Source organism: Coloeus monedula, assembly GCF_965178545.1.
Source record: "Coloeus monedula genome assembly, chromosome: 16".
NCBI classification, from domain to species: Eukaryota; Metazoa; Chordata; class Aves; order Passeriformes; family Corvidae; genus Coloeus; species Coloeus monedula.
The window spans coordinates 14,811,864-14,838,996 of record NC_138796.1 but is presented as its reverse complement, the minus strand read 5'-3'; the positions used below and the strand labels follow the sequence as shown (position 1 = coordinate 14,838,996).

At 55.1% G+C, this 27,133-nt stretch overlaps 2 protein-coding genes across 3 annotated transcripts in view; one reads left to right on the top strand and one right to left on the bottom strand.

Annotated features, from left to right (window-relative positions):
* Nucleotides 1–1,215: 1,215 nt before the first annotated feature.
* Nucleotides 1,216–5,156, bottom strand: LOC309579083 (glucagon receptor-like; the record flags this gene model as incomplete). Its single annotated transcript, XM_082292120.1, has 13 exons — nucleotides 1,216–1,287; nucleotides 1,411–1,452; nucleotides 1,577–1,715; nucleotides 1,864–1,952; nucleotides 2,349–2,418; nucleotides 2,613–2,673; nucleotides 2,862–3,017; nucleotides 3,583–3,743; nucleotides 3,811–3,917; nucleotides 4,016–4,137; nucleotides 4,413–4,520; nucleotides 4,829–4,925; nucleotides 5,082–5,156. The coding sequence occupies 13 exons, from the start codon at nucleotides 5,154–5,156 to the stop codon at nucleotides 1,216–1,218; spliced, it is 1,299 nt and encodes a 432-aa protein (XP_082148246.1).
* Nucleotides 5,157–23,814: 18,658 nt separating this feature from the next.
* Nucleotides 23,815–27,133, top strand: part of CLUAP1 (clusterin associated protein 1) — a 57,892-nt gene continuing 54,573 nt past the window's right edge. For both annotated transcript variants that reach the window (XM_082292044.1, XM_082292043.1), the window contains exons 1-3: nucleotides 23,815–23,855; nucleotides 24,344–24,455; nucleotides 25,645–25,729. In XM_082292044.1, coding sequence (XP_082148170.1) covers nucleotides 23,834–23,855; nucleotides 24,344–24,455; nucleotides 25,645–25,729 — 219 coding nt within the window. In that variant the 5' untranslated portion in view covers nucleotides 23,815–23,833. The remainder of the gene's footprint in view (nucleotides 23,856–24,343; nucleotides 24,456–25,644; nucleotides 25,730–27,133) is intronic.

The following is a 27,133-nucleotide window of genomic DNA, read 5'->3' as shown; positions in this document are numbered from 1 at the left end:
TTGATCCAGGACCCTTCCTGTGTGACTCCAGCCTGGTGCAGCCCCTCTGTGAGGCAGGGGCAGAGGCTCCCCCAGCCCATCAGGGAAGGGGCAGGACCTGGGGCCCCTCCTGTGTCCACGGGCATCTCCTGGAGCATCCTAGCTGCTTCCTCCGGCGCGTCAGAGCAAGGGGCTGGGTGCTGAGGGGGTCTCCAGCTGCTCTGGGCTCCTCCAGGACAGCACAGGAGCAGGGCAGGAGGGCAGCCAGGCACAAGGAGCCTTGCCCAAACCACACCACCTCAGATGCTTCCCTTGCTCCTGGGCTTCCTGGGCGCCACAGGCTGCTTGGCCAGGGTGGGATGCTGCTTTGGCACCCCACTGGAAAGCAGACTCCCAGGATTTTAGCCTTTGGCCAGCAAAATGGATCCTGAGCCCCTGCCAGGCCTGGAAATCCAGCTTTCCCTCCACAAAGCAGGAGGCTGGGCTGGATGTGGGTGGTGGGGCTCTGCTCCAGTGAGTTGCTGCTCTCAAATCCTTCACTCCCAAGTGCTTTTGAGGCTCCATCCTTGGCTCTGCCCATGGCCAGGGGGGACCGGGGGGGTTTGTGCAGCTGCAGAGCAGCGAGGAAGGGATGGGTGCTGCTGTTCTGTGTTGGTGATGGGGGTGGGGAGGGAGTGCTGGAGCAGCCCCTTGCTGTGAAGAGCTTTACAGGGTGGCTGTGGCTGTCTGGGAGCTGCCAGGGTGCTGGTGAGATGGTCCTGGGGTGGGACACAGGGGAGGACAGCGAGGCCCTGGATGTGGTGTGGCCCAGGGTGCAGGATTTGGGCAGCAGCTCCTCTTCCTACTGCTGAGGATCAGGCTCCTCCCGGCTGCTGGGATCCCACAGATGGCCAGGCGGGTGTGGGTGTTCCAGGGGTTCCCTGTGTGGAAGGTGTCCTGGGGCGGCTGCCAGGTTCTGCTGCTGCACAGGCAGTGGGAGGAAGCAGCAGGCACTGCCCACGCAGCCCCTGGGCACAGGCTGAGGCGACAGCGATGCCTGGCAAGAGCCAGGGCTGCCATCTCCCACTTGGGTCGCAGCAGGGATGTCCCTTCCAGCAGCTCCAGTGTGGCACAGCCAGACACCAATCCCAGCCTGGCCATCCTGGGTGGGCACTGCCCAGCACAGCTTCCTGCAGCCTCCTGCCCTCCAGCCAGGCCCCGTAGCCAGCAGGGCCTCTGCCCTGGCTGGTCACCACCTCAGTGGGCACAGCAGAGCGCTGGGTGGTCGAGCTTCCAGAGCTGCCACTTCTTCTTCATCTCGGACTTCACCTGCCACATGGGAGGGAGCAGGGGCTTATCCCTGGCTGTGCCCTCCCTGCAGGCACAGCCTGGGGTGGGGAAGGTGGGCAGGAGGGGCCGTGCCAGGTGCAGGGACAGGAACAGGGACGTTACCTCCTTGTTGGCAAAGCAGTACAGCACGGCCACCAGGAAGCCCTGCAGGGAGAGCCGGGAGTGAGCCCCCCCTGCCATCCCTCTGCTGCGCTGGGATGGGCTTAGGCTCCCCCCAGGCCACTTCTGGGTGCCCTTAGAGCAAGGACTTGTTTCACTCCCGCCTCACCTGGAAGGAGTTGAGGAAGAGGGTGAAGAACACCTTGATGTAGCGCAGGATGCCCGTGGTTTGCTCGTCGGTGGCGAAGATGAAAACGACCTCGTGGATCCCGAAGAGGGGGATGAGGGTCAGGGTCGCTTTGGCCAGCCTGGAGGAGAGTAAGGGGATCCCAAAACTCCCAGTTAATCCCAGGGTGGTTGTTTAAGGATGTGTGAGGTGGAGGAGAGGCATGGGTGGGATGTGGAGGTGGTGTTTTCCCGGTATCCCAAACTGTCCCTGCGCCTCTCCCGGCCCACCTCAGCTTGTAGTCGGCATAGCCCTTCTGGTTGGCCCGGAGCTTGGCCAGGATCACCTTGAGGATCCGCATGAAGATGAGCAGGTTGATCTGGGAGGGAGAGACAGGGCAGGGGCACGCAGAGCCCAGCACCCCCACCCTGGCTGGGGCACTCACCCAGCAGGAGATGGCACTCCCTGTGCTGCCAAGGCTGCTGCTGCCCTTCCTTCCCTCCTGCCATCCCAACATCCCGGCTGGGAAGCAGCAGGGGCCACCCCCAGCCCCTTTCTCTGGGGTTCAGCCCCCCAGCTTCCTTCATGAACCCCCAGAACCTGGGAGTCAGCAAATTGCTGAACCCCCTGTGCATTTGGCTGGTCCTTGCAGGCCAACTCTCCCTCCTGGCCTCTGCTGGAAGCTCCCCTGGGGATCACAGCCCTGCCCAGGCCGGGAGCCAGGGGCTGAGCTGCTGTTATCCAAAAGGTCCCGGGGCTGGCAGCTGTTCCCTACCAGGGAGGCGAGCAGGATGGGGATACGGATGATCCACCAGTAAGCCATGTTCTCGTTCAGTGCCCAGCACCTGCCAGGGAGACGCAGAGAGCAGCACCATCACCCTATGCTGGGGGCAGGATCATCCAAGAGCTCTCCAGCCCCAGCCAGGCACCTCAGGGACCCTCAGCAGCCTCTGAGCATCCGAATAGGATCTCCATCCACCCACCCACCCACCCATCCATCCCTCCATCCAGCCATCCTTCCATCCCCACTCCCACTCACTCTGCGTTCTCCTTCAGGTACTTGGCGGCCATCCAGGGCACCACGAACACCACAGGGGTCCCTGCAAGTCACACAGCAAACCCTGTAAAACCAAGCACCCTCCTGAGCTGAGAAACCACCCCTGTGATGGGGGGGCACTGTGGGGACACCCGGGGTCGGCAGAGCCCCCACCCCTCACTCTCCTGGTCCCACGGTGCCCCCGACACCGGGCACTGCCCCCTCCCCGCTGCGCGTCCGGGTGTCCCCTACCCCAGCCCAGGTAGAGGTAGAGCCTGTAGTAATTCTTCTCGGAGAACACGGCCCCGATGAGCAGCTTGTAGAGGTAGACAGCTTCCACCAGGAACCAGTAGTGGTTGGCCAGGATGCAGTACTGCATCAGCACCTGTGCTGCACGGCACCCCAGCGCTGCCTGCCATGGGAGAGCCACCATGGGGCTGGCTGTGCCCATGGGGCACCCCACAGCTCACCCACAGGGACCAGGCACCCCAGGAGCTCATCCAGCAGGTGTATGGTGTTGCACAGGCACCCCCAAGAGCTCATACAGCAGGTGTATGGTGTTATACAGGCACCCCAAGAACCCTGAGAATTCCCCTATGGGTGCCCTGAGAGCTCACCCAGCGGCTGCACAGGCACCCCAAGAGCTCACCCACGGAGCACAGGCACCCCAAAAGCTCAGCCACAGGGCACGGGCACCCCTAGAGCTGGCCCAGAGGGTGCACAGGCAGCACAGGCACTCCCAGACCTCACCCATCAGGGGCATGGGCGGCACAGGCACCTCAAAAGCGTGTCCACCGGGTGGATGGGCACCCCAGGATCATGCACAGGTAGCCCAAGACCTCATCTATCAGATGCATGGGCAGTATTGGCGCCCCAAAAACTCACCCACCGGCTGTCTGGGGCTGCATGGGCACCGACCCCCCGCACACCCCTGCCCTGGGCGAGGGTCCCCACGCTGCCACCAGCCCAGCACTCGCCTCGTGGCTCAGCAGAGCCTCCCAGTCAGCCACCTGCACCAGCTCCACGCCCCAGCGCCGCTCCAGCAGCGCGTCCTTCACCATCACCGAGGTCGCCCGCAGCCCGAAGGAGGCGAACAGGTTGGCGTGGATGTAATTCCTGGTGCAGCGCAGGTTCCTGCAGGAGCCGGGGTCAGGCAGGGCCGGCGCAGCTGGGAGGGAGCGGGGGCAGGGCCGCGTCCTACCTGAAGACGGTGAGGACGAGCAGGGCGGAGATGAGGGTGAGCAGTGACAGCGAGTACCCCACGGTGTAGAGAACCTTGAAGCTCAGCATGAGCCGGCGGGCGCCTTCCTGCAGGTGGGCACAGCACCAGGGAGCCCAGGTGGGAGCCATGTCCACCCCTGGCCAGGCTGCCCTGGCCACCCCTGGGGTCCCAGCCAGGGTCCCACCTCCTCAGCAGTGACCTCCAGCTCATCCTCGCACTGGGAGTAGTCCCTCCAGGGCTGGCTGCCGTTCACTGTCACCCACTGGCCGTCGGTGCCACACCTGCGGCTCACCAGCCCGTGCTTCACTGCGGACACGAAGCACCCGCACAGTCCCTCAGGCTGCCCCAAATCCCTCCCCTGGGATGATGGATCTGACCCTGCTCAGCCCCAAAGACCCTGTCCCAGTGCAGGCACGGGCAGGGCGTGAGCTGGCTCTGCTCTGAGTCCCTTTACCCCCGGTCTGCTCATGGGTCCCTCTTGCCCCTGTCAGCCGGCAGGAGGGGAACCCTGAGAGCCTCTCCACCCCCAGCACGGCTCAGCCCTGGCTTCCAGCTCCAGGGTGGCAGGAGGGCATCCTCACCTTTCTCAAACCAGGGAAGGTAGAAGGGGCAGGAGACGTTGACGGCGGTGCCGGGGCTCCCGTCGGGCCAGCAGGCGTACATGTCAAATGTCCTGTTGCAGAACAGCCCTTCCGAGGGCAGGGACAGGGACAGCCAATGGTCAGATGCTGGTGGCACAGCCACATCGAACCCTGCCATCCCAGCGCCTCCGAGGGGGCTGATGCCACCCTGAAAGGGGCCCACGTGTCCCACACCAGCCTCAGCCCCCCCAGGGCATCCCAGCCCTGGGTATCCCATCTGAGATGTGGAGATCCTCGTCAGTCCCTTGGCTCATCCTCCGTGGGTGACCGGAGCAGAGGATGCTGGAGGAGGGATAAACCCCAGCCCCGGCTCTGTGTGCCCCATGTCTGACCCCGAGCTGGGCACGGCCGGCTACCTGCCGGGTAGGGCTCGCTCGCCATCCTCCTCAGGCACTCGTCACGGTACCGCAGCCACTCCTCGAAGGTCTTCTCCAGCACCTTGGCCCCGCCGTGCTGCAAGCCCAGAGCCGGGTCAGAGCCCCCATGAACTGCTGCCACAACCTCGGGACGGGCAGGAACCCAGCACGGAGCCGGGATGGAGCCGCCGCGCAGGGGTCAGAGCCCGGCAGTGCCAACCCCGCTGCCCCCCGGCCCCAGCCCGGCCCTCACCGGCACAGAGAACAGGCACAGCCAGGCAAGCTGGACAAGGCTCCGCAGGGATCCAGCTCCAAGCATGTCCCTCATGGCTGCTCCCAGCCTGACTAGTGCTCCCAGCGCCGGGGTGCGTCTCAGGCTGGGCCGGGGACTGAGATCCTGGTGAGAGGAGGAGGAATGGGGACGGCTCGGCTCTGCCAGCCACCCACCCCCGGTGGAGGCAGAGATGTGCTTCCCAGGGCAGCAGAGGAGAAGATCCTGGGCACGTCCTGGGCTGCCACAGCTCCGGCTCGCTTCCCTGATGGAGCCAAAACCTCGGGGAGCACCAGGCAGAGCAGCGAGGGTGTAAATGGATCACACGTCTCGGACGAGCCTGGTCAGCTTCCACCACCCACCGCTGCCATCCCCGAGGGGAGCAAACGCCATCGTACAGCCGACGTGACAGCCCCAGCGCCACCGCTGCCCCCCAGCAGGTAGCTGGCACGCCTGGGTGACCCGGGAAGGGGCTGCAGGGACAGGAGGCAGCGAGACCTCTCTGGGGTCCCCTGGGCCCCCACCCCAGCCAGGCTGGGACCCCCAAACCATCTGCACCCCACCACCTCCCGCCCCGATCCTGCTCGCAAAGATCCCTCACAGCCCAGCCGGGGGCTCGGGGGAAGAGCGGCTCGGTCACTCCGGGGCTCCCCGCTCCTCCCGGGGCTCCCCATCGCTCCAGGCTGGACAACCCCAGCCCGCCCCCCCCTCACCCCCCCCAGCACGGACCCCCGGGTTTGTCCCCCCACGAGGGTCCCCAGCCGGTCCCGCTCGGTGCCTGAGGGGGTCCCGGGGCTCTGCCGCTTCCTCTGCCCGCTTACCCGGCTCTGTGGGACCGGCAGTCCCGATGTCCCGGTGTTACCGGTGTTCCCGGCAGCCTCGGCAGTGCCGGTGTTTCTGGCAGCCCCAGTGTTCCCGTTGTTCCCGGTGTTCCCGGTGTCACGGGCAGCCCCGGTTCCGCGAGGTGAACGCGGCGGTGACCGAGCGGCGTCTGCGGCGGAGCCGCCTCCTGCCAGCGCCGTGCCCCGACGGGAGGGGGTTTTTGGGGGGGCTTAGGGGGAGTTCGGGGGCCGCACCGCCTCCCGGGGCTCCGGACGCCCAGTGAGAGGCGGGGGGTCCCGGCGCTGCTGCCCCCGCGCCCGCGGAGCTCCAACACGGACCCACGGAACCCCCAGGAATCACACAGGGATGGGGGTCCAGGTCCAGCCCTGCCGGGGGTCCCCAGCTGAGTCACATGAGGATGGGGATGGGGGTCCAGGTCCAGCCCCTACGACAGTCCCCAGCTGTATCACACGGGGACAGGGATGGGGGTCCAGCCCTCAAACTGTGGGTCACAGGGACTGGATCAAGGATCCAGACCCTTTCAGTCTCCCCCAGAGCCCCCATCACACAGCCCCAGGGAAAGTCCTTCACCTCCCAGGCTCGGTGTCCCTCTGGCTGTCCCCTGGGCTGGGTGCTGTGAGGTGCTGCCGTGGTGACAGCCCCCGTGCAGGCAGGGTGGGCTGCGGGGGCCACCCTCCCCTGGGGACCAGGAGGCCCTGGGGACAGTACTGGATCCAGCACGGGGACACAGCCTGTGACATCCATGGGTCCCATCATCCAGCCAGGGGACCTTCAAGGGCAGGGATGAGCCATGGGACAAGCCTGGTGGCCCCGGTCCCGCTGCTTTCCCAGCACCCCACGTGCCGGCAGTGGGGAGGGAGGGGGTCTGTGCTGGGGCAGGGCTGGGGAAGGTGGTTTTCCCATCAGTGGAGCGGGGGAGATTCCCCTGGGGTCCCCCAAATTACCAGCAGTGCAGCCCTGCCAGGCTCCCACCTCCCTCCCAGTGCAACTGGGCGTCCCTCCGTGCTGCAATGCTGGTGCCCACCACCCTGCCCTGCAGCAGGATGGGGTTCATACCCCAAAACTAGCTGAATGCACCAGAAAATGCATTTATTTTGCAAAAATCAGATGTTTGCCTCGAAGCTGCTGCAGTAGGCTGGGAGCAGACACAGGAGCCAGACGGATGAGGAGTCACAGCTGTTGCTCCAGTGATGCGAGCGGCGTCTGGTTATTCAAAGTGACAAATAACCGATGGCAGAGCAGCCCAGGGTAAGGACTGGCTGTCTGGGGGGAAAATGAGCCTCAGGTGTCTCCCCCAGCATGAGCCAACACCACGGTGTTCGCTCATTAACAGAGTATGGACTTTGGACAAAGGCCTGGAGGGACAGGACACAGGGAATGGCTTCCCACTACCAGAGAGCAGGGCTGGATGGGATATTGGGAAGGAATTGTTCCCTGGGAGGGTGGGCAGGCCCTGGCACAGGGTGCCCAGAGCAGCTGTGGCTGCCCCTGGATCCCTGGCAGTGTCCAAGGCCAGGCTGGAGGGGGCTTGGAGCAGCCTGGGACAGTGGAAGGTGTCCCTGCCCATGGCAGGGGTGGCACTGGATGGGCTTTAAGGTCCCTTCCAACACGAACCATTCCATGATAACATGGCCCTGGGGCACTCATGGAGGATGATTCTGGCCACATCCCCCTTCCCAGACACAAACACTGCACGTGTTCACCCACAGATCTCCCTGGGTGAATCCATCTAATGGCAGCAGGAGCACTGGGTGGGCTCCACAAGGACGCTGGATTTGGGGGACAGCCCAGGGCTGCAGCATGTGGATGCCATTCCCTGGAGAGGAATCACAAAACTCCAGACGTTATTGTCCCGGTGTGGTCCATCTGGATGGGATTTTCTCCCTGGTCCCTTGAACAGGGACATGAGGAACGAGCTGTTCCTCTCCATATTGATGCATTTCAGGTGAGGTCTCCATAGCGACTGCAGCGCTCACGGCTCAGCCGGGGCCGGATCCCAATCCATGGGGTGCTCAGAGCCAGCTGGAGCCACGGGAAGAGGGGCTGGGACAGCACCCCACTCCCAACAGCTGCTGTGCTGCCGGGGTGGGCTTGGGACATAGCTGTCACCAAGGACACACAACTGGGAAATTTATTTATTAAAGGTGATGTTCACCATCAGAGCTGGGAAAATTGTCCCAGAATGGTCTCGGGCGTTGAAGCTGTTGGTGCTTCTTGGGCAACCTGAGAGCTGCAGGGGTGCTCAGGGAGAGGAGAGCATCCTCCAGTGTCCTGCATGGACACTGAGAGTCGTGGAATTGTTCAGGTTGGAAACGCCCTCTGAGGTCATCGAGTCCCAACGAGTCAGCACTGCCAGGTCCACCATCAACCCATGTCTCTGAACACCACAACTGCAAGGTTTTGGAACGCTTCCAGGGATGGTGACTCCACCACTGCTCTCAGTAGCCTCTTCCCGTGCCTGATGACTCTTTCAATGAAGAAATTTTCCCGATATCCAGCCTAAACCTCCTCTGGTGCAACTGGAGGCCGTTTCCTCTGGTCCTGTCCCTTGTTCCCCGGGAGAAAGGCCAGGGTCACTAAGGGATAGACACCCAGCCAGACAACGCCCCAGGGCTAAATCCCCTCCCCCCCAAGCACTGCTACCAGCAGCAACAACCTCCGGAAGGCAGCTTTCACTTTATCCATCCGTCATTGATGGGGGAATTCACCCATGTGTGTTATTGCAGGCTCTGCTAATCACGGTGCTTTGCTCCCCGTCCAGAAGCAATTCGCAGAACAGAGACCCTCACCAACGCATCCCGACTCACAATTATCCAGGGAACTTCCCAGAAAAGGCTGTGGGAGCCGTACGAGGTAGAGAAATCCATCAGCGTGTGAATGCCCAGGAACCAGCGTGAGATGGGACCTCCAGTGCTGGGAGCTCAGGGGCACCAAAGGCTCGTGAAAATCCTAAAAACCAATGTGTTTTAAATATTTTTAATATCAGCAGATGGTGCTGTTAGAAACTGCTGCTAACTCAATGAGGTGCAGACCCATGTGAGCGCAGAGGTGTTTGCCCTGGAATTCCCTCTTTTCCAAAGCTGTTCCCTGCATCCCAACAAAATCTGTTTCTCACTTGAACCTCTCTGATGCAGGAGAGGAATGACCCCGAGCTCTACCAAGCCTCCTGTCTCTGGAGGGCAGAGATTTGGGGTGAATCTGAGCTCTGAGACAGAGCAACAGTGAAATCACCGTCCGGGGGACACCGAGTGGCTCCGGCACCACCGCGGGACGGGACTGTCCCAACTCACCCCGGGACATTCCTGCTTTGGGGCTTATCCCTGGGAAGACCATGAGAAATGTAATGTTTAATGCTCCATTATGTGCTTGAGCGTTTCCTCGATGGCCACAGGCTGTTCCACTGTGATTATAAAGGGATTGATGACTTGTCAGCCTGTCCACCATAGCCAGAAATCAGCCAAACACCGCTGGTAGCCTGCTCAGGAATGACCAGCCGGGGGATTTCGTAGGGAATCATCTGCTTGGACATTTATTCCTGAAAAATGCTGGTTTCGAGAGATACGGAGTGACACAGGACTTTGGAGGGACAAGGAGAGATGCTGGTTTGAGTGAAAAAGGAAGAAGTGGTGCCCCGGCACCTGGAGGGTGCCCCCAGCCAGCACCTTGCAGGGGTTAAACGAGACCTGGAGCTCTGAGCTTGGGATTTTGGCCAGCGTTTGCAGAAGGGAGCATCAATTTCCATCCCATTTCCATCCCATTTCCAGCTTGTTTCCATCCCCTGAGGCGATGACAGCCAGAGACCCCACTCCATCACACAGCAAAGGTCACTCCCAAGCCGGTGTTTCACCACATCCCCGTGATAAATGAGCATTCCCAGCTCAGAAAGGCGCTGTTGGATTTGGCACTTACTCAGGGCCTTCAGCAGCTGCCGTTCCTCCAGCGAGCCCCCAGGCACTTGGGATGTGAGCCTGGATTCAAAGCCGACCAGGTCCCTTCGTTTCCGGAAGGTTTAACCGATAAGATCAAGAACTTCTCTGAAATTCATCTCTATTCACATCCTGCCCAGGGGCTGGACTCTGTCCCATCCTCTGCTGAAGGGCACGGCTTCCCCTCTTCCATATGTAAAGCCTTGGCAGGCAGAGCAGCATCCGTATTCCAAGCTGGGGTTTATTTAACCCCGGCATCGAGAATTCAAGGGGCAGATAAAGAGATGCATCTTTTATTTCCTCCTTGCCTGGTAGGAGCCTGGTTGCAACTTCTTCTATCACCAGCTCTGGAGCCACAGCACAAGAAAAATCTGGCTGGAGCTGTTGGAGCGAGTCCAGAGGAGGCCACAGAGATGCTCCGAGGGCTGGAGCCCCTCTGCTCTGGAGCCAGGCTGGGAGAGCTGGGGGTGTTCACCTGGACAAGAGAAGGCTCCAGGGACACCTCAGAGCCCCTTCCAGGGCCTAAAGGGGCTCCAGGAGAGCTGCAGAGGGACTGGGGACAAGGGATGGAGGGACAGGACACAGGGAATGGCTTCCCAGTGCCAGAGGGCAGGGATGGATGGGATATTGGGAAGGAATTGTTCCCTGGGAGGGTGGGCAGGCCCTGGCACAGGGTGCCCAGAGAAGCTGTGGCTGCCCCTGGATCCCTGGCAGTGTCCAAGGCCAGGTTGGATGGGGCTTGGAGCGTCAGGAAAATTAATCCACAAACACCAGAGGTTTATGTCCAAAAAGGAGACAGAGGAGTCCTGTAACTTTATACGAATAAAGGGAGAGGCCACGGGGCATTTCCCATGGGATCTCTCAAATTGTTAGAGGACGCAGCCTCCTTTTTATCCAAATTTCCCGGCTTCATTTCCCTCTCTCTTTCCCCATTGGCTGAGGTATTTGAGAGGTACAGACTTCCCAAATCACCTAATACAGACCCCTTTCCAATGTGTACTCCCCCCCTTTTTTCTTCTTTCTTGTGTCTCTGTTCTTTTTCTCTAAGTCCAGGGATTTAGCACGGCCTCAGCCTAGTAACAGTCTGTGTCAATCAGCAGAATTCCTGAACCATAAATTCCAGAATTTATGGTTCCTCCCATTGCTTCTTTCCCCTCTCAGTATCTGGCTGTATCTACCAGCAGGCCCACAGCTGGTTTGTGAACACACCTCCTCCTCATTCCTTTCAGGAGCAGCCTGGGATAGTGGAAGGTGTCCCTGCTGACCCCCTCCTGGTGAAAACACTGCTAATTGCTATTTAGCTTAATCATCATTAAGCTGGGCATGGTCAGGGTTAATCCCAGGTGAAACCACTAAGGGACATCTCCATCAGAGCCTCCTAGCAGCTGCTCATGTGCTCCTCAGGGGTGTGGCAGTGCTTTGCCAGCTCAGGATGCTCCCCAGAATTTCCAGGGGGAAGCTGGAAGATCTCCTTTGCTATTTGCCAAAACACATCTGCAGTCACTCCAAGGAATGAGTGTGAAAGCTCAGCCCTTGCTCCTCCCAGCCCAGGGGCATCCCCACCCACCCTGTGGAGCATCCTGAGTGGGTCTGTGGCAGGAAAACCTGGGGTGCCCCAGCACTGGGGGTGCCCCTCAGCTGCTCTGGGAACAGAGGTGTTTCCCACACCTTTAACATCCTGTTTTGGAGAACCAAGGCATTAAGAAGTTGCCTTGCCTTGCCCTGGGTTCTGCATCCTTCCCAGCCCTCCAGCTGTCTCAAATGTTGGATGTTTGCCACCTTATGGGATTGTGTGATGGATGAAAATGGATTTTCACCCTGGACTGTAATTGGCACTGCTCTGTTGTGCTCAGCAAAGCATTCACGTAACTCGGACCTGCCAGGTGAGAGATGTGCTCTGCATTTCCCTCCTGCCAGAAGAGCTGAAAGGGCTCCAGAAAAACTCCCCCCAAGGTTGCCAACCCCTCTCATGGTACAAAACCTGGCTTAGAGCTGGGAAAGGGAGGCACTGAGACTGGAGGCTCTGTGCTGTCATGAGGCAGGATGCTCCAGGTGGGACTGGGGAATGCTGGAAGCCCAGCTACCACAGGAGACATCAGGATGTGTCTCCTCCAGCATTATTTGGGTGACTTGGGAATCCCCCAAAGCCCCCAGTTTTGGGAGCTGACAGCCCCCAGGCCCAGTGCTGGATCACAACACACTCAGTGGGAAAGTTCCCTCCCCCTCACTTTGGGGAAAATGAAGTGAAAAAGCAACTTGCACAATTCTTAGCAGTTCCTTGCATGTGTTCCTGCAGGAGCTTCCCAAATAACTGCTGGAGCAGGTGGATCTGAGGCTGGGCAGCACCCTGGGCTTGGTGGAGTGGCTGCTGCTTCTCATGGTGTTTGCAGGGAGATGCTCCTCTGCTCCAACACAGCTCCCATTGGAAGCCCAAATGAGAATCACAGACCATGGAATGGTTTGGGTGGGAAAGGACCTTAAAGCTCATCTTGTCCCACCCCCTGCCATGGGCAGGGACACCTTCCACTGTCTCAGGTTGCTACAAGCCCTGTCCAACCTGGCCTTGGACACTTCCAGGGATCCAGGGGCAGCCACAGCTGCTCTGGGCACCCTGTGCCAGGGCCTCACCATCGTGGGCTCTTTCTGGCATCAGATTTCTGCATGTTTACAAAATCTTCACAAGAATGTGGGGGTTTGGGTTGTATCTAAAGGTGTCAATAGATGCCATGAGCTGGGCTGAAAACCCTGCTGGGTTTTTGTGTCAGCCAGGGCTGCTTGTGTGTGATTTTCTTTCTGATGGTGACAGGGCCCATTAATCAGTGTAAATTGAGGGCTGTGCAGCCCCTGGTTGTCGCTCCTTCCACACCCACTCCTGCTCCTGCTGTTGCAGGGAAGCTCTCCAGGAGCAGCAGCGTGGAGCACACGCCTCCTGCCTCAGCAGCTGCTGTCTTCCCCATAGAACTGGGATTTCTTTAGCCCCTTTTTCAGCTCCTTCTGCTGGGCACAACCAGCTCCAAGGACTTGCTCAGAGGGTGCTGCACACCGTGCAGGGATGGGCTGTTATCAAGCACATTTACTGATGAGCTTGCAGGCAGACATCACCCCAACTCCTGCTCTGCAGCCTCCCCATCCTGGAGATCACCTTCCTGCAATTCCATAGGCTTTGGATGAGCTTTTGAGGACTATTCATTTCTCTTTTATTTAATGAAACCTCAAGCTGGGTCCTGGGTTTGCTGGCAGTGTGATCTATTTTCTGGAGGTCAAGTCAAGAGAGATTTCTGGCCGAACGTGTCAGCTCTGCTCATAAAGATGCCCAGACATCCTCATCAGGAGTGTTTTCCTGATGTGACCACACATTTTCTGACAGCTTAAGAACTGATGAAGGCACCCAGCCTGCAGAAAAAAATCTATCTCCTGCCCAGGGAGCCTGAGATCCTCATTACCTAACTGAGGGGGGATAATAATTCCTCAAATCCAATAAGAACCGCAGTGCAGCAGCGTTGGCATCGAGGTTGTCAGGTCTCCCTCCACCAGGCAGAAGCAGGTGACAAAGCTGCTGGGAGTGATGCTGGATTCATCCAGGAGGAATGGCTTCCCCTGGGCTCAATTTTACAGCTGAGAGTGGTTTTGCACTAGGAAAAGGTGGTTCCAAGGAGAGGGCTATTTCCAGGTGAGGTGTGGCCCTGCTGTCGCTTCTCTCTCCCTGTGACTGTGCCTGGCTTGCTCTGGCTGGGACTCCTACCAGGAGAGGAAGCTGGATTCAGGGATCCCTTTGGCTTTGCTTGGAGTTGGGGTTCCATGGGAGGGCTCAGCAGTGCCATCACCTCCCTGGGCACTGGCACCCACTGCCTGCAGGCCATGGTCTGCAAAATCCGCCAGCCCAGTGATCTCCCACTCACCAATCCCTGCCCAAAGCCCCTCCATCACTTCCACTCCAAACCTTTCCTTGTCACAAACCTATTTTCAGGTGTTTTGAACACAAACCAGCTCCCCTCATGTTTGAACAGAGCAACACTTAATTCTGCTGCTGAGATCACAGGTTTCTGCCAGCACAGGGACACAAAATTCCCAGACTGGCCCAGCCCAAGGTCTGTTTACCCAAGACTCCAACTCCCCCTGAGAGCACCCCTCAGAGAGGGGGGAAAAGCCAGGCAAAGGTTGCACCTCCACAGGTAAGGACTATTTGGGATAATCCTGGAAGAGCTCTCATTTCCACCCATTTGTGTCCCTGGTTTTGACAGCGGTGCCCAAATGCTGACTATGCTCAGTTACTGGGGATATAAAATACTTAACTGGGGGGGGGAAATCCTCTGGAACTGTACTTAAGCCTGTCCACTTGAATGCAGTGGATGTGGCACCTGGGGACATGGGTTAGTGGTGGCCTTGGCAGTGCTGGGGAATGGGTGGACTCGGTGATCTTGGAGGGCTTTTCCAACCTTCACCACTCTGTGGCTGCAATGAGTTAAATAAAGAGGCTGTGCCAAGTTTGGGGCCTGGAGAAGAGGAGGCTCAGGAAGGTTTGTTTCACCCTTTTGGTGAGCAGGGTTTGTGTTTCCTCATCCACAAGCAGCGTTTTCTGGGTGATCCTTATCAAAAAGGGTAAAACTGGGTGACTGTGACAGTGGCCTTCCAAACCTGTCCTTCTCTGTCCTTGTCACCCTGGCTGCTTGTTCTCTGTGCCTTTCCCTCCAGGTAGTCCAAGAGCCAAAACGTTGGTGAAAAACACACCAAAGCATCTCATGATCATTGTGGGTCACAAGCTGGGATATTTGATGAGAAATCAAGGATTTTTGGATCCCCTGTGCCTTGTGGTGACGGTGAGCTGGACTTGCAGCTCCCAGGCTCACTGGCAGGGCTGTGCTGGCTTTAAATCAAGCTGTGCTGTGCCATCTGAAATTGGACCCCCAGGAATTAGGCAGACTTTGGGAAATCAGCACTTAGTGCTGGCTTCGGGTGGGTCAAATGGCTCTTTGCTTTGGAGGGAGTTAATGGAGGGTGTGTATAATTTTGTTTTTCACTGAATATAAATGAGAAGCCAATCTCCTCTCCTGACCTGTCAGACACAGACGGAGATGGATCTGGAAATCTCCTTGCTCGGGGGCGTTTTTTCATCCTAAGTAGCTTCTCCTGCTCCTCTGCTGAGTGACCAAAGGGCAGCTGTTGATTTATTACCCCTGGTGTTTGATCCATGGGCTGAGGCTTATCCTGGGCACCCAGCTCTCCTCTAATGCCAGCCCATTAACAGGGAGACCTGCTCTGCACTGCAATTACAGGGAACGTGACATTCCTGCAGATTTCCCTTCCCCAGACCTTCAGATTTCCCCAGGCTCCTCGGCACAAAGAGCACCTCACTTCCCCCAGTGGTTCCCTGGCTATTTCCCCCCCTCCTGGGAGGGGTTACTTTCCCTTCCACACCTCTGGAGTGATGAGGTTCATGTTAAATAAAGTGGGAAGGAAGGCGTTTGCTCATGAAACTCTTCAAAGACCAAGAAGTCTGCAAGCTAAGCCAGCCCTCAGCAGCAAACAGAAACCTCAGATCCTGTGGCAGCAACCCAGGCATGAAAACAGAATTTGGGTGAAAATGGATGTCCCAGATGGGAAATAGAGGCTCTGACTGGAAGAGCAAAAAATGGAAGTAAAAGGCAAAAGTGGATGCAAAAAGCTGAGCATGACGTGTCTGTACAATTCCACGAACCAGCCAAAGGAAAACTTCATCACTTCTTACCCTGCCTGGTTTTGGGGATTTTTTTGCACCAGCCCCTCTCAGAGCAAACCGTCTGGCAGATTCCCTTCCCAGTGTTTCAGGCAATTTGTAAAGCTAAAACCATATCTAACAGGTAGGCTGGGAAACAACCCAGCAGAAACAGGTTGTATTTTCTCCACCATCATGACCACACTAATTTAATTTTTTTTCCCACAGTATGTGAGAGGTGACTTAGAGGATATTGAAGTGTACAGCAGCTTCACAGGAGGGTTTTCCTGAGATGCAAAAGAAGCCTGAGGACTTTTAACCCATTTTTTCCCGCAACAGGGCAGGTACAGCTGAGTGTTTTCTGATTTTTGTGCTTGAAGAATCTGAAGAATGTCTGCTCATTTCAAATTTTTTTATTCCTAATTTAAAAAGCATTAGAGAAATGAGGTTAAAAATAATTTGTGTTCTCACTTGATCACGTTTCCAACAGCACATTTATGTCCCAGCCCAGACAAAAGCAGAGGGGCTCCAGCCCTTGGAGAGTGATTTTTCTGACCCTGGGGAGAACCAAAGCTGTAAAATAACATCCTGACCCTTGCTGAGTGTGGTCCAGGTGAGCCTGACCCCAAGTAACTGCTGGCCCCATGGGAATCTCATGAAGCAGCAACTCCTCACAAAGCCTAATTCCTTGTTACCAGAGGGGAAAAAATTGGCTTAGGTCTATCTGCCAGGTAGGGTAATGCAAGGATGTGAGAATTCGACTTAAAAATGTGATAGAAGCTTTAGTGCCAAGCTCTGCTAAAAAAACCCTCCAAAACCTCTGGGGAAAAAACAGTAGAACATGAAGAATGAAAATATATATATATTGCAAAAAAAAAAATCCAGACCAAAAAACCAAATAAAAACACCCCCAACTACCATTTCATCTGCAACAAGATGTCTGATGGCTGAAAGGACTGAGGGAAAGATGAATAGAGCTGATTATTTATATGTTGAGACCCTGACAGGTTCTGTACTCAAAGCCTGCAGTGCCAGCTGATGGCTCACCCACGGTCACAGAAACCTGCACCAAAATTGCCAGTTTTCCTTCCTTTCCATGAAAATTTCCACTTTTGTCCTGATGAAGAGGAGAAAAAACCCCAATTGCTCCAGTGTGGAGGGTGGAATGGGGAGATGCTTCCATGGCGGTGAGTTCATGTGCCAGGGAATAAGTAGAGGTGTATTTTCCTTCAGGTGTGGGTTGCTGGAAATGGGAAGTGGGCAGGGAGAAAAGTTTATCCTTCATGGATGGAACATGAGCCCCTGCCAGAGAGGCTGCTCCTCTCTGGGTCCCTGTTTGGTTCAAAGTTACATCCACCCCACCTCCAGCAGCACCTTTGTGCTGCCTAATATTAATATATAAATATTAATTTTATTTACTTAGAGTCTCAGTGTAGTGTTTACCTCAGCTGTGGAATTTATTGTATTTATTTTACAGCTTTGGCTTTCCCCCACATATTTCACCAATAGTGAGTGTAACTCAGAGCAGAGCAGGGGAATGATTCCTTCCTTCTTTGATCCCCCTGAACAAGTGGCATTGCTGATATATTCTTAAACTGGTGAATTATTCAAGGTTTGCTGTCTCATGGCTTTCTGGCATAAGAAACTGTTCCGGTTTGGCCAAATTTAGAAATATATCCTCTGAGAGAAGGTACAACCACTCCTCCCCCCACCAGGTTCGGGAAAAAATAAATTTTCCTCGAAGGAAAGTGAAGAAGATAAAACTATTTATTTAACAAACACCCGGGAAAGGAAAATAATGTTAAATGGTAAAATCTTTCACTGTGGAGGAAAAAACCTGGGAAAGCGTTAGAGTCCTCCCTTTGGTCTCCTCGGAGCTGGGGCTTGGCCCAGGGCCAGGCCCTCTGTGCCCGGTGGAAAGTCCTCCCGATGTGCTCTGAGGTTGAAAACAGTCCAGTAGGAAAGGGAGAAAATCCGGAATTCCAGAGAAGGAAAAGCAAAGTCCAACTCTCAGTCTCTCTCCGAAGAACGAGAAACTCAAAAAACTGGCCAAAAGCTGAGTGCCAAACAGCAAGCTGGGTCCTTCCTCACTCCCCTGCCGCAGCTGGGGGGAAAAAAACCTGCTATCTTTATATGACCTTGAACGAGCTGCAAACTGCTTGGAGAAAGTTTTGCTCAGTTTTTTTTTTTCCTCTTCCCCCTCTCAGGCTCAGTTCAGAGGCATAGAAAGGCACAAAAATTAATTTCTGGGCATAGGCAGCGATATGGGATACACATCATAACGTCACCCCAAGACAGAAACCCAGTCTCTAAACATATCTCCTATTTCCTAATGTAACTACTTCATTTCAGTATTTATTCTTTCAGGATTTATTGCTCTTTCCTTGCTTTTGATTACTTTTTCAATCATGTGCGTGAGTATTGCTCACTACAGAGTCCGTGTCGGTGTGTTTTCTAAGCTTGGGCAGTTAGAAGTGAAAAAACTGTGAACTGCTCTGCAAAATGTCCTCAGACATCCATGTATCAGCCTGACATGGAGATGATTTTCAACTCAATCCACCCTGAGATACAGATGACCCTGTCATGAAGAGCTGTGGCTGCTTCATGCAGTGTTCCTGCCGAGATCTGTGGTCACAGCTCCCATTCCTTTGTCTATCCAACATCACCACTGTCAGCACAGAAACCCTCACGCTGTTCTTGCTCGATGTATCAACATGGAAACTGCTGTGGGTTATGTCTGTAGGGGCAAACTCGGGACATCAAAACCCTTTAAGAAGTTTATTACGAAGCTGCTGCCAGGATCAGTCAGCATTGGATGTGGCTGGAGCTGAGAGGCTGCAAAAGCCGTGTTGGTTGGCTCAGGCTGGCTTCTGTGGCAGTTTCTGCAGCCCAGCAATTCTGTGTGTCTGTCTGAGCACCCCAGAGATGCTCCTGACACTTCCCTGGGGCTGCCCAGGGGCCTGCAAGCGCCTTCTGGGGCCACCCAGACACCTCCCTGGGCCTTTGGGGCTCCCTGGCACAGTGCAGACAGGGACCGAAGAAAAGCTTCTTTGGAAGATGCAGGCAAGAGAATATTGCCCACGGTCTGAATTCCAGCTGCCCTCAATAATCTTTAAATCCTGCTGTGACTTTCAGGCTCTACTTTACTGCTGGTCTGCAGCACATGTGCTAAACCATCAACGGGACTCCCGCTGATGCATATGGAACAGTAAAATAACACAGCAATGTACAGAAAACATGAAATTTATTGAACATTAATACTCTTAAAAGTTTCTACACTGCTACAAACTCGAACTGTGTGGTTAAGAAGATTCCAGGGAAAACTATTTCCTAATAACAAAGGGGTTCCTAACACCTATGGGTGGGAATGTCCCAGTGCCCGGGCTCAGCACTGGTCACACATTCCCTGCCATGTCCACCAAGCCCAGAGATGAGCTGGGGCTGGGGAGTCGGAGGAGAGGCGAGAGGTGGAGTCTGCTCTTCTGAGTGCCAGCGTTCCTTCGCCTCCTCCCTCGGGGCACTGGCCTCTGCCGGGAGCTCTGGAGCAGAGACATCTTCATCAGGGCCTGGTTCTCCAGCAGCAGCTGCAGCAGCTCCTCGGAGCAGCCGTGGCCCTGGCAGCACGGCCGTGCAGAGGTCCCGGCGCTCCGGCTCTTCTCCTGCAACACCCAGCACAGGGAGCCCGATGGAGGGGCAGAGGGGCCCCGGGGCTGAGCCCTCGGGCGCTGCCCTTGGCCTCTCCTGCACAGAGAGCCTGGGCCCGGCCGGGCTGCCCCGGGCAGAGGCTGCAGCAAGAGCAGCTCCGGCTCAGCCGGGCCCGTTCCTGCCCAGCGCTGGGCTCGGCCCCCGCTCCGCCAAAGCCTTGGCCGAAGGGCTGCCCCAGAGGCACCCGCGGGCCTGCCCAGCTCTGCTCCCCCACGGGGCTCTCGGCCCTCGCCCCACACCCTCCTGGCCCAAGGCCTTGGCGGCACCGGCCCACCTGCCTCAGCCCCTCCCTCACCTCTCCCCAGTGTCTCCTGAGCCCTCTGACAAGGACCCAGCCCACGTAAAAGCCCCTGAGAATCAGGGCCACGGCTACGCAGATCCACGGCAGCGCCTCCAGGACCAGCATGGTGTCCCTCCCTGGCGCCACGGCCTCCTGCTCCTCCAGGGCCTGGGGAAGCGCATCCCAGCTCCCTGTGTCCCCAGCAGCGTGGCTGGAAGGGTCCAGTGGCTGCACCAAGAGCAGCAGCACCGAGAGCGGCAGCAGCGGCAAGAGCCCCTGGCTGAGCATGGTGCTGCTGACGGACGAGCTGCCCCCGCTGAACAGGCTCTGGACGTCCTTCCCAGCCGACTTCTGCCTGGGCTCTGGGCACGGCGATGGGCTGGGGACACTTACCAACCACCATGCTGTCCCCAAAGGCTGTGATGTCACAAGGCTGTTGCTTGTGACAGGAGAAATGGGTGTGAATATCGTCACAGAGGACTCGGTCTGGAGGAATGGCTGGGGGCAGACTCAAGCACAGTCTGAACTTCTGAACTTTAGGGGAAAATGCCCAGGCTTCATGGACTTGTGAAGATGAACTTTTCTGCCCAGGCTGGGCTTCAAGCTCATTTCAGTGGTCATACAATGCATGACAAGGCGGGGCTATGTGTTCAAGGGGCAATATGGGGTAGGTGGTTGGGGAAGGCTGCACCTTCCTAGGACATCAGCACTGGGGAAAGGAGGAGGGCAACATGCGGTCAGGAGTTCAGGAGAAAAGGACGCTGCCTCCTCCAAAAACTTGAGAGACACCCCACCGGGGTACGGCCTGGCACACTCTCTCCCTTCTCTGGAATACGGGTGACTCTTGCAGGACTCCTCTGTGTCCCCTGTGCAGACTTTGCTGGCCTTTCACAGCGGCATGTTCAGCACAGGGCTCTCCAGTGCAGGGCCAAGAGTTGGACTTGGAGGATCCTTGGGGGTCCCTTCCAACTCCACACATTCTGTGATTCTGTGACTCCACGTCCCCTTATCCTGTCCCTGTTCCCTGGGAGCAGAGCCTGGCCCCCACCCGGCTGCACCCTCCTGTCACGAAGCTGCCGAGAGTGAGAAGGTCCCCCCTGAGCCTCCTCCAGGATGGGCTCCCCAGGCTCCCTCAGCCTCTCTGCACAGGACATGAGCTCCAGCCCCTTCCCCAGCTCCCTTCCCTTCCCTGCACCCGCTCCAGCCCCTCAATGTCCTTCTGCAGCTGAGGCCCCACAACTGCACACAGCACTCGAGCTGTGGCCTCCCCAGTGCCCAGCACATGGCCACGAGCACTGCCCTGCCCCTGCTGGCCACACCACTGCTGACACAGGCCAGGGGCCATTGGCCTTCTTGCCCACCTGGGCACACCTGGCTCTGCTTCAGCCACTGTCCACCAGCAGCCCCGGGTACCCCAGGGTTCTGAGAGCACCTTCTGGGACAACCCAGAACCCTCCCTCTGCCTTTTGGTGCACTCTGGTACAATATGGACAGTAATACAACAAAAGAAAATTTGTAGATGTTATCAATAAAATATTTCTAAAGGTGGGATTCTCAGTTTTCCTATAAAAATGTACCTGTACAGTTTAATTGACTTTTATTCTGAAGAACTTTCAGAGCTCTGAGTCATGGATGATGTACATGATACAAACTGCCTGCTGGAAGGTTGGCATGAGCAAAGCCATGGCCTGCCCTGGTGCTTACAGACAAAAGGAAATCCAGGATGGAAATGCAGACCTGACCATAGGGATCAGTGAGGATATACAATGAATACTGTAGCAGGGTTAGGAATTTTGTGTCTTGTGTTTATGGTTTCTTCACGACAAAGGGAAACGCACTTGTGAAGATACAGGCTGCTGTTAGTTGACTTCCTAACATGTTTTAATCTCCTTCTGAAAGTAAGTATTTCCCAGCCTTGACTAAGCCTAGTAAATTTTGCTCCTTATCCACAGTGGCTGAAGAGGTGTATTCAGGACCCCCCAGCAGCAATTCCTGCCAGGGAAATGTGTCAGGCTTTACACGTTTTGCAGTTCGTACACAAACCCACTGTGTGCATTCTGGGGTCCAGATACCCCCGTCTGCAGTTGGAGATTTATCTTCTAGTCTCATTCATGGTTTTGATTTTTTGCTCCACAAAAGCCGGGCTCTTGCCCTCGGAGAGATCCTTGTCGTCCTCTGCAGAGCGCGTGGAGGGTGGATGGATGGGATGTGGCCGGTGGGTCCGTGTGTGCTCCGGCCGGGTGCAGAACGGGCCCCGCCGGGCCTCCCCTCACACCGCACACACGGCCGGGGTTCCTCAGAATCCCCCGGCGATGGCTCCCAGCCCTCCCTCCTGAGGCACAAACCCCATCCCGGCTTAGCCCGGGGGTGTCCCCAGCGCGGGGGACACAGCCACGACACGGAGCTGCCACCTGCGCTTCGCCCGGGCTGTCGGGGCAGCGTCTCCCGCCCCACAGAACACGGGGGAGGCCGGACCCCGCCGAGGCCGCCGGGGCAGAGCCAGGGCGGGGCGCAGGGAGCGGCCGGCAGCAGCACGGCAGGGCTCGTGGCCATGTGCTGGGCACTGGGGAGGCCACAGCTCGAGTGCTGTGTGCAGTTGTGGGGCCTCAGTTGCAGAAGGACATTGAGGGGCTGGAGCGGGTGCAGGGAAGGGAAGGGAGCTGGGGAAGGGGCTGGAGCTCATGTCCTGTGCAGAGAGGCTGAGGGAGCCTGGGGGAGCCATCCTGGAGAGGAGGAGGCTCGGGGGGACCTTCTCACTCTCGGCAGCTTCGTGACAGGAGGGTGCAGCTGGGTGGGTGTGGGGTATGCCCAGCCCCTGCCCTGGAGGGATCTCTGCTAAGAGATTTTGTAATGGCCCAGCAGGACTCCCTGGAAAGGCAACCACTTCTTTGGTCACGGAGAGAAAACACAGACCCACAATCCTTTAGGAGACCCTATGCAGATCCTTTGTAACCCATTGGCCTTCACCCATCCCTTGTATCCCTATAAAAGCTAAGGCCACTGCCCCTGTGAGGGAGAGCTCTTGTCCCTGGCTTTCCCCTTCGCTGGAGGGAACCCACAATAAAGCTCCCTTCGTGCGGAACCAGCCACACGAGCCTCTCGTCTCTCTCTGGTCTGGCTTGGCCTGTTGGCTGCCCTGCAGAGCTGAGCTGGAATCACAAGCTGATATCACTAAAGAGCTGACAGCCTCTGCAAGGGCCCCTCTGCCAGCAGCTGAGGGAAGACACCGGGCCTTGGGAAGGCGATTCCTTTTGGGACCATCTCCCCGGACCGGTCACCTCTTCCTGGGTCAGAGCCACTGACCCCACACCAGCTGTAATAGGTGGGGGCCGGGCTCTGCTGCCAGGGAACAAGGGACAGGATAAGAAGACATAGTCTTAAGTGTGCCAGGCGAGGTTTAGGTTGGATACTAGGAAGAATTTCTTCTCATTGTTATGAATGTATTGTGATGTTGGCTTTTCGCATGTTACATAATTGTTATGAATATATTGTGATATTGGCTTTTTTTTTCATGTTCCTTAATGTTAGAAAAACTTTACCTAGGTTCTGTAATGTAATACATGATATAGAATGTCTATTGTTTATGTAGTCAGTTTAGAAAAAATAGGCAGAGAAAGCCTTCACATTGCTGGAGTATCTTATCAGAGAAGAAGACGACCTGAAACCAGAGAGAAGAATTGATGGAGGGAGCAGAGATGGAATGGAGCCAAGAAGGAAGATAAGGCTGATGGGATGATACACAGAAACTCCAAAGAATTTATGAATCATGCATGATTGTGATGAATATGCAATAAGAGATGTTCTTTTAAAGACAATTTTTGGATGTAGAGGTGTGCCTTTGGCTCTCTGCCAAAGCACCCGGCCATAATACCCTTTTTGCTATTGTCTCCTAATTGTCCCTTTTATTAAACTTTCCTTAAAACTTTACTAAGAGTGAACCTCGTTTTTCACACCATAAAGGGTGAAGGGATATCAGAACGGGCTGCCCATGTGCGCAATGGATTCACTGTGGCGGGAGGTGTTTACGGAAAGCTTAGACATGGCACTCAGTGCTCTGCTCTGGTCGCCACGGTGGCGACCGATCACAGGCTGATTCGCAGATCTCAGAGCGCTCTTCCACCTCAAGTTATCCCGTGATTCCGTGATTCCGTGATCCCGTGATTCCGTGATTCCGTGATTCAGTGATTCAGTGTCCGGCCCGCCGCACACTTCGCTTCCCGCAGGGTTTGGCCCCGCCGCGCCGCCGTAGCGCGTTGCCTCAGAGCCGCGGCGGCCGCGGGTCCCGGCGATGTCGTTCCGCGACCTCCGCAGTGAGCGCGGCCGGGGCCGGGCTGGGCCGGGCGGGACGCGGCACCCCCGGCTCGGCCTCCCGGGGGGCCCCGCTGCTCCTCTCGGCCGCACACGGAGCTGCCGGCGGGCGGTGCCGCGGGGGATGCAGGGCTGAGCCCGCCGGTCCCTGCCTGGGAGGGATCCCGGTGGCACAGCCCTGCACGGGCGGGATTCCCCCAGCCCCTAGGGGACACAATTGCACGTTGCGTTTGCAGGGAGAGACTGTGTCAGCGTTGTGTCAGCGTTGTTTCAGCTCAGTGAATCTCGTTTAAAACGCCTCTTTTCACTTTGGCGTGTTTTCTGTTGAAATGATGTGATTTATGTTAATTATTGAGGTTGAATTTTTTAACAGTGCTTTGCACTGGGTATATCTCATGGTAACTAAGCAGCACTCTATGGGGGATGGCAATCTTGGCAAAGCCCTTATTGGATATATAAGAAGGAATCCCTGCTCTTCCTCATTTTTCAGATTTTACTGAGATGATGAGGGCGCTGGGGTATCCTCGACTCATATCCATGGAGAATTTCCACACCCCAAACTTCATGCTTGTGTCAGAAGTGCTGCTGTGGCTGGTGAAAAGGTTGGTGATGAGGTTAACAAATTTTGGGCTGATGCTGGCATGCGGGGAGTGTGCTTGGAACTGATGATGTGGTGTGAAATTAGGAAACTCAGTGATACTTATTCTTTGAGCTCTGCTCTTCTAAATACCAGATAGAAATGTGGTAGTTCGCAGGTTTTTAGTTTAATTGCACAGACTGGAGTAGGAAACGCAGTGACTCAGTCCTGGCAGAGGTTGCACCCTGACTGTGGGCACATTCATTCAAAAGTAGCCTTATCTCTCTCCCATATTCTCCAAATTCCACAACCATCCTGTCCATGACCTTTTATCCAAACAGGGTGATTGATCTACTGTGGGAACTTCACCAAAACCCAGCCAGTTTTTGCCTTGTTGCTACAGTTGTTGGCTCAGCCTGATATTGTCCTGCATCCACAACCTGTTTAAAACAAGTAAAATGGTTTGGTTCTAATCTACCACTGTCCAGTTGCAGTTTTACACCCACCTAACCCATTGTCAGCCTTTTGTTAAATATTTCTGTGTCTTGAAGTGTTACTTGAATTATACATTATCTTCTCTCCCAATTAAGTGTAAAATTAAGAGATTTTTTTAAGATCATGAGGTAGAATATTATAATTGAAACCAACCTTGACCAGTTTGTCTGATTGCTGGTTTTTTGTCCTGGATTCATAATTAACATCCATTAATTCCCAAGCCATTAGAAATTTGCTGAATACTCTTGCAATTATCATGAAATAGGGATATACTCACAACCTCTCAAAATTACTTGGATTAAGTCGCCTAAATAGTCTTGAAGATGCTGCTGTTTACACTGAGGGTCCAAATCACTGAATTTTCCTTTATTCCTCCCTGGTTCCTATAGACTGGCCACTCCTAGAATTTTCTGCATCTCACTCCTGGTTTTTTTAAGTGTTTCACAGATTTCAGTTTGTTTTTCCATAAGCTTCCTTTACTTGTGAAAGGAGAATGTTTGAAATGATGTCTGGATAGGAACTTGTGCAGTGTGTCAGGTTTTGTACAACCCCACTGTGTGCATTCCAGGCTCTGGATGCCCCAGGCTGCAGTGGGAGCTGAACATTTATTTTCCACTCTTGTCCGTGCTTGCTTTGTGTTTCATTTTTGCCTCACAGATGGACCAGTCTCTTTTAATATGCCAGAACCTTGTTCTAATCTCCACCTGTTGTTTGCACAGGTATGAACCTCAGACTGACATTCCTGGGGATGTGGAGACAGAGCAGGACCGGGTTTTCTTCATTAAGGCTGTGGCTCAGTTCATGGTGAGTCTGCCCGGGAGCTGTGCTTGGGCTGAAATCCTGAAAATCTGAAATCCTGGTTCCATGTCAGCTTTAGAACTTTCCCTCTTAACCCCACAGAGTTTCCCTTCAGGGGGTGGCTGAGTTTGTGTTGCATTCTGGTGCTGCATTATCCCTGGAAGTGTCCAGGCTGGATGGGGCTTGGAGCAGCCTGGGATAGTGGAAGGAGTCCCTGCCCATGGCACGGGGTGGGACTGGAGGGGATTTAAGGTCCCTTCCCACCCAAACCATTCTGTGATCCTGTGTCTTGTGCTGGTGGAAATTTGAAGAGGCCAGGGCGTGCTGTTACTGACATCTTGGCCTTCTCTCTGCAGAACTGGGATCTAAATACAATATTGGGATCTAAATACAATATTGGGATCTAAAATAATATTCTTATCTCTCCTTATTTATAAAAGGTAACAGTGGAAGACACAGCTGTAGATAGGAGATGGTTTTAAACCATTTCAGTTGTTTTAAAAGAGATCCCACCATGGTTATTGCTAAATTTGGATGCCTGATTCTCTTCTGTGCTTGAATAATCATAACTTCTGATGTTTTCTTTATGCTATAGAATCATATATTGGCATATGTTGTATGGGATTTTCCATAGATCAGGGCATGTGTTTTTCTCAGACCAGTTTTTTTATGCATGAGCATATTTGGATTGGGCCATGAAATTTTTTAGTCTTTTGGAATAAAATAACATTGTCCAAAATTCATGTGATTTTGAAGCAGTGTGAGCCTTTGATGTTATCACACACTTAGATAACACCCTTCATTATGTGAAAAGAACTTTCTGGGGCTGCAGGTGGATCTGGAAGCAATGGAAGTCTTTATGCTAATACCAAAGATGAATTACAATACTTAAAAAAAAATTTAAAATGTCGTTTTAACAATATTTCCCTTGTCATTTGTGAATAGTGTGCACCATAAATTCTCTTAGTTCTTCATTTTGCCATGTTCAGAGCATGGTACATTCCTGTACATATTAGAATGTACTTTTGAGCCTTGGAGCATCATGAGATGGAGTGAAAAGGTCTGTTTTGTTTGGAAGTGTTTACCCCCTCCAAGCACAAGTCTGGAAGCAGAAATAATGTCTTGCTTTTCAATAGCTGATTTCATGTCAGAAATCTCAAAGGTTTTGGAGAATTACATAATATGATTCAGAAAATGAAATTAATGGAAATTACTTTAATCATGCTGTACTTAGTCTCAGTTAATATTACACGTTAATATGGGGATTATTGTAGGTTTTCAGCATTTTCAGGATGAGAAAAGCTTGTAGACATTTCCTTAATAATTCACTGTCCACAATTATGTTCTCCAGGAGTTAATGGCTTAATTTGGGAGATTTGATGGAGACGGAATTGTCTCAGAAGAGAATGT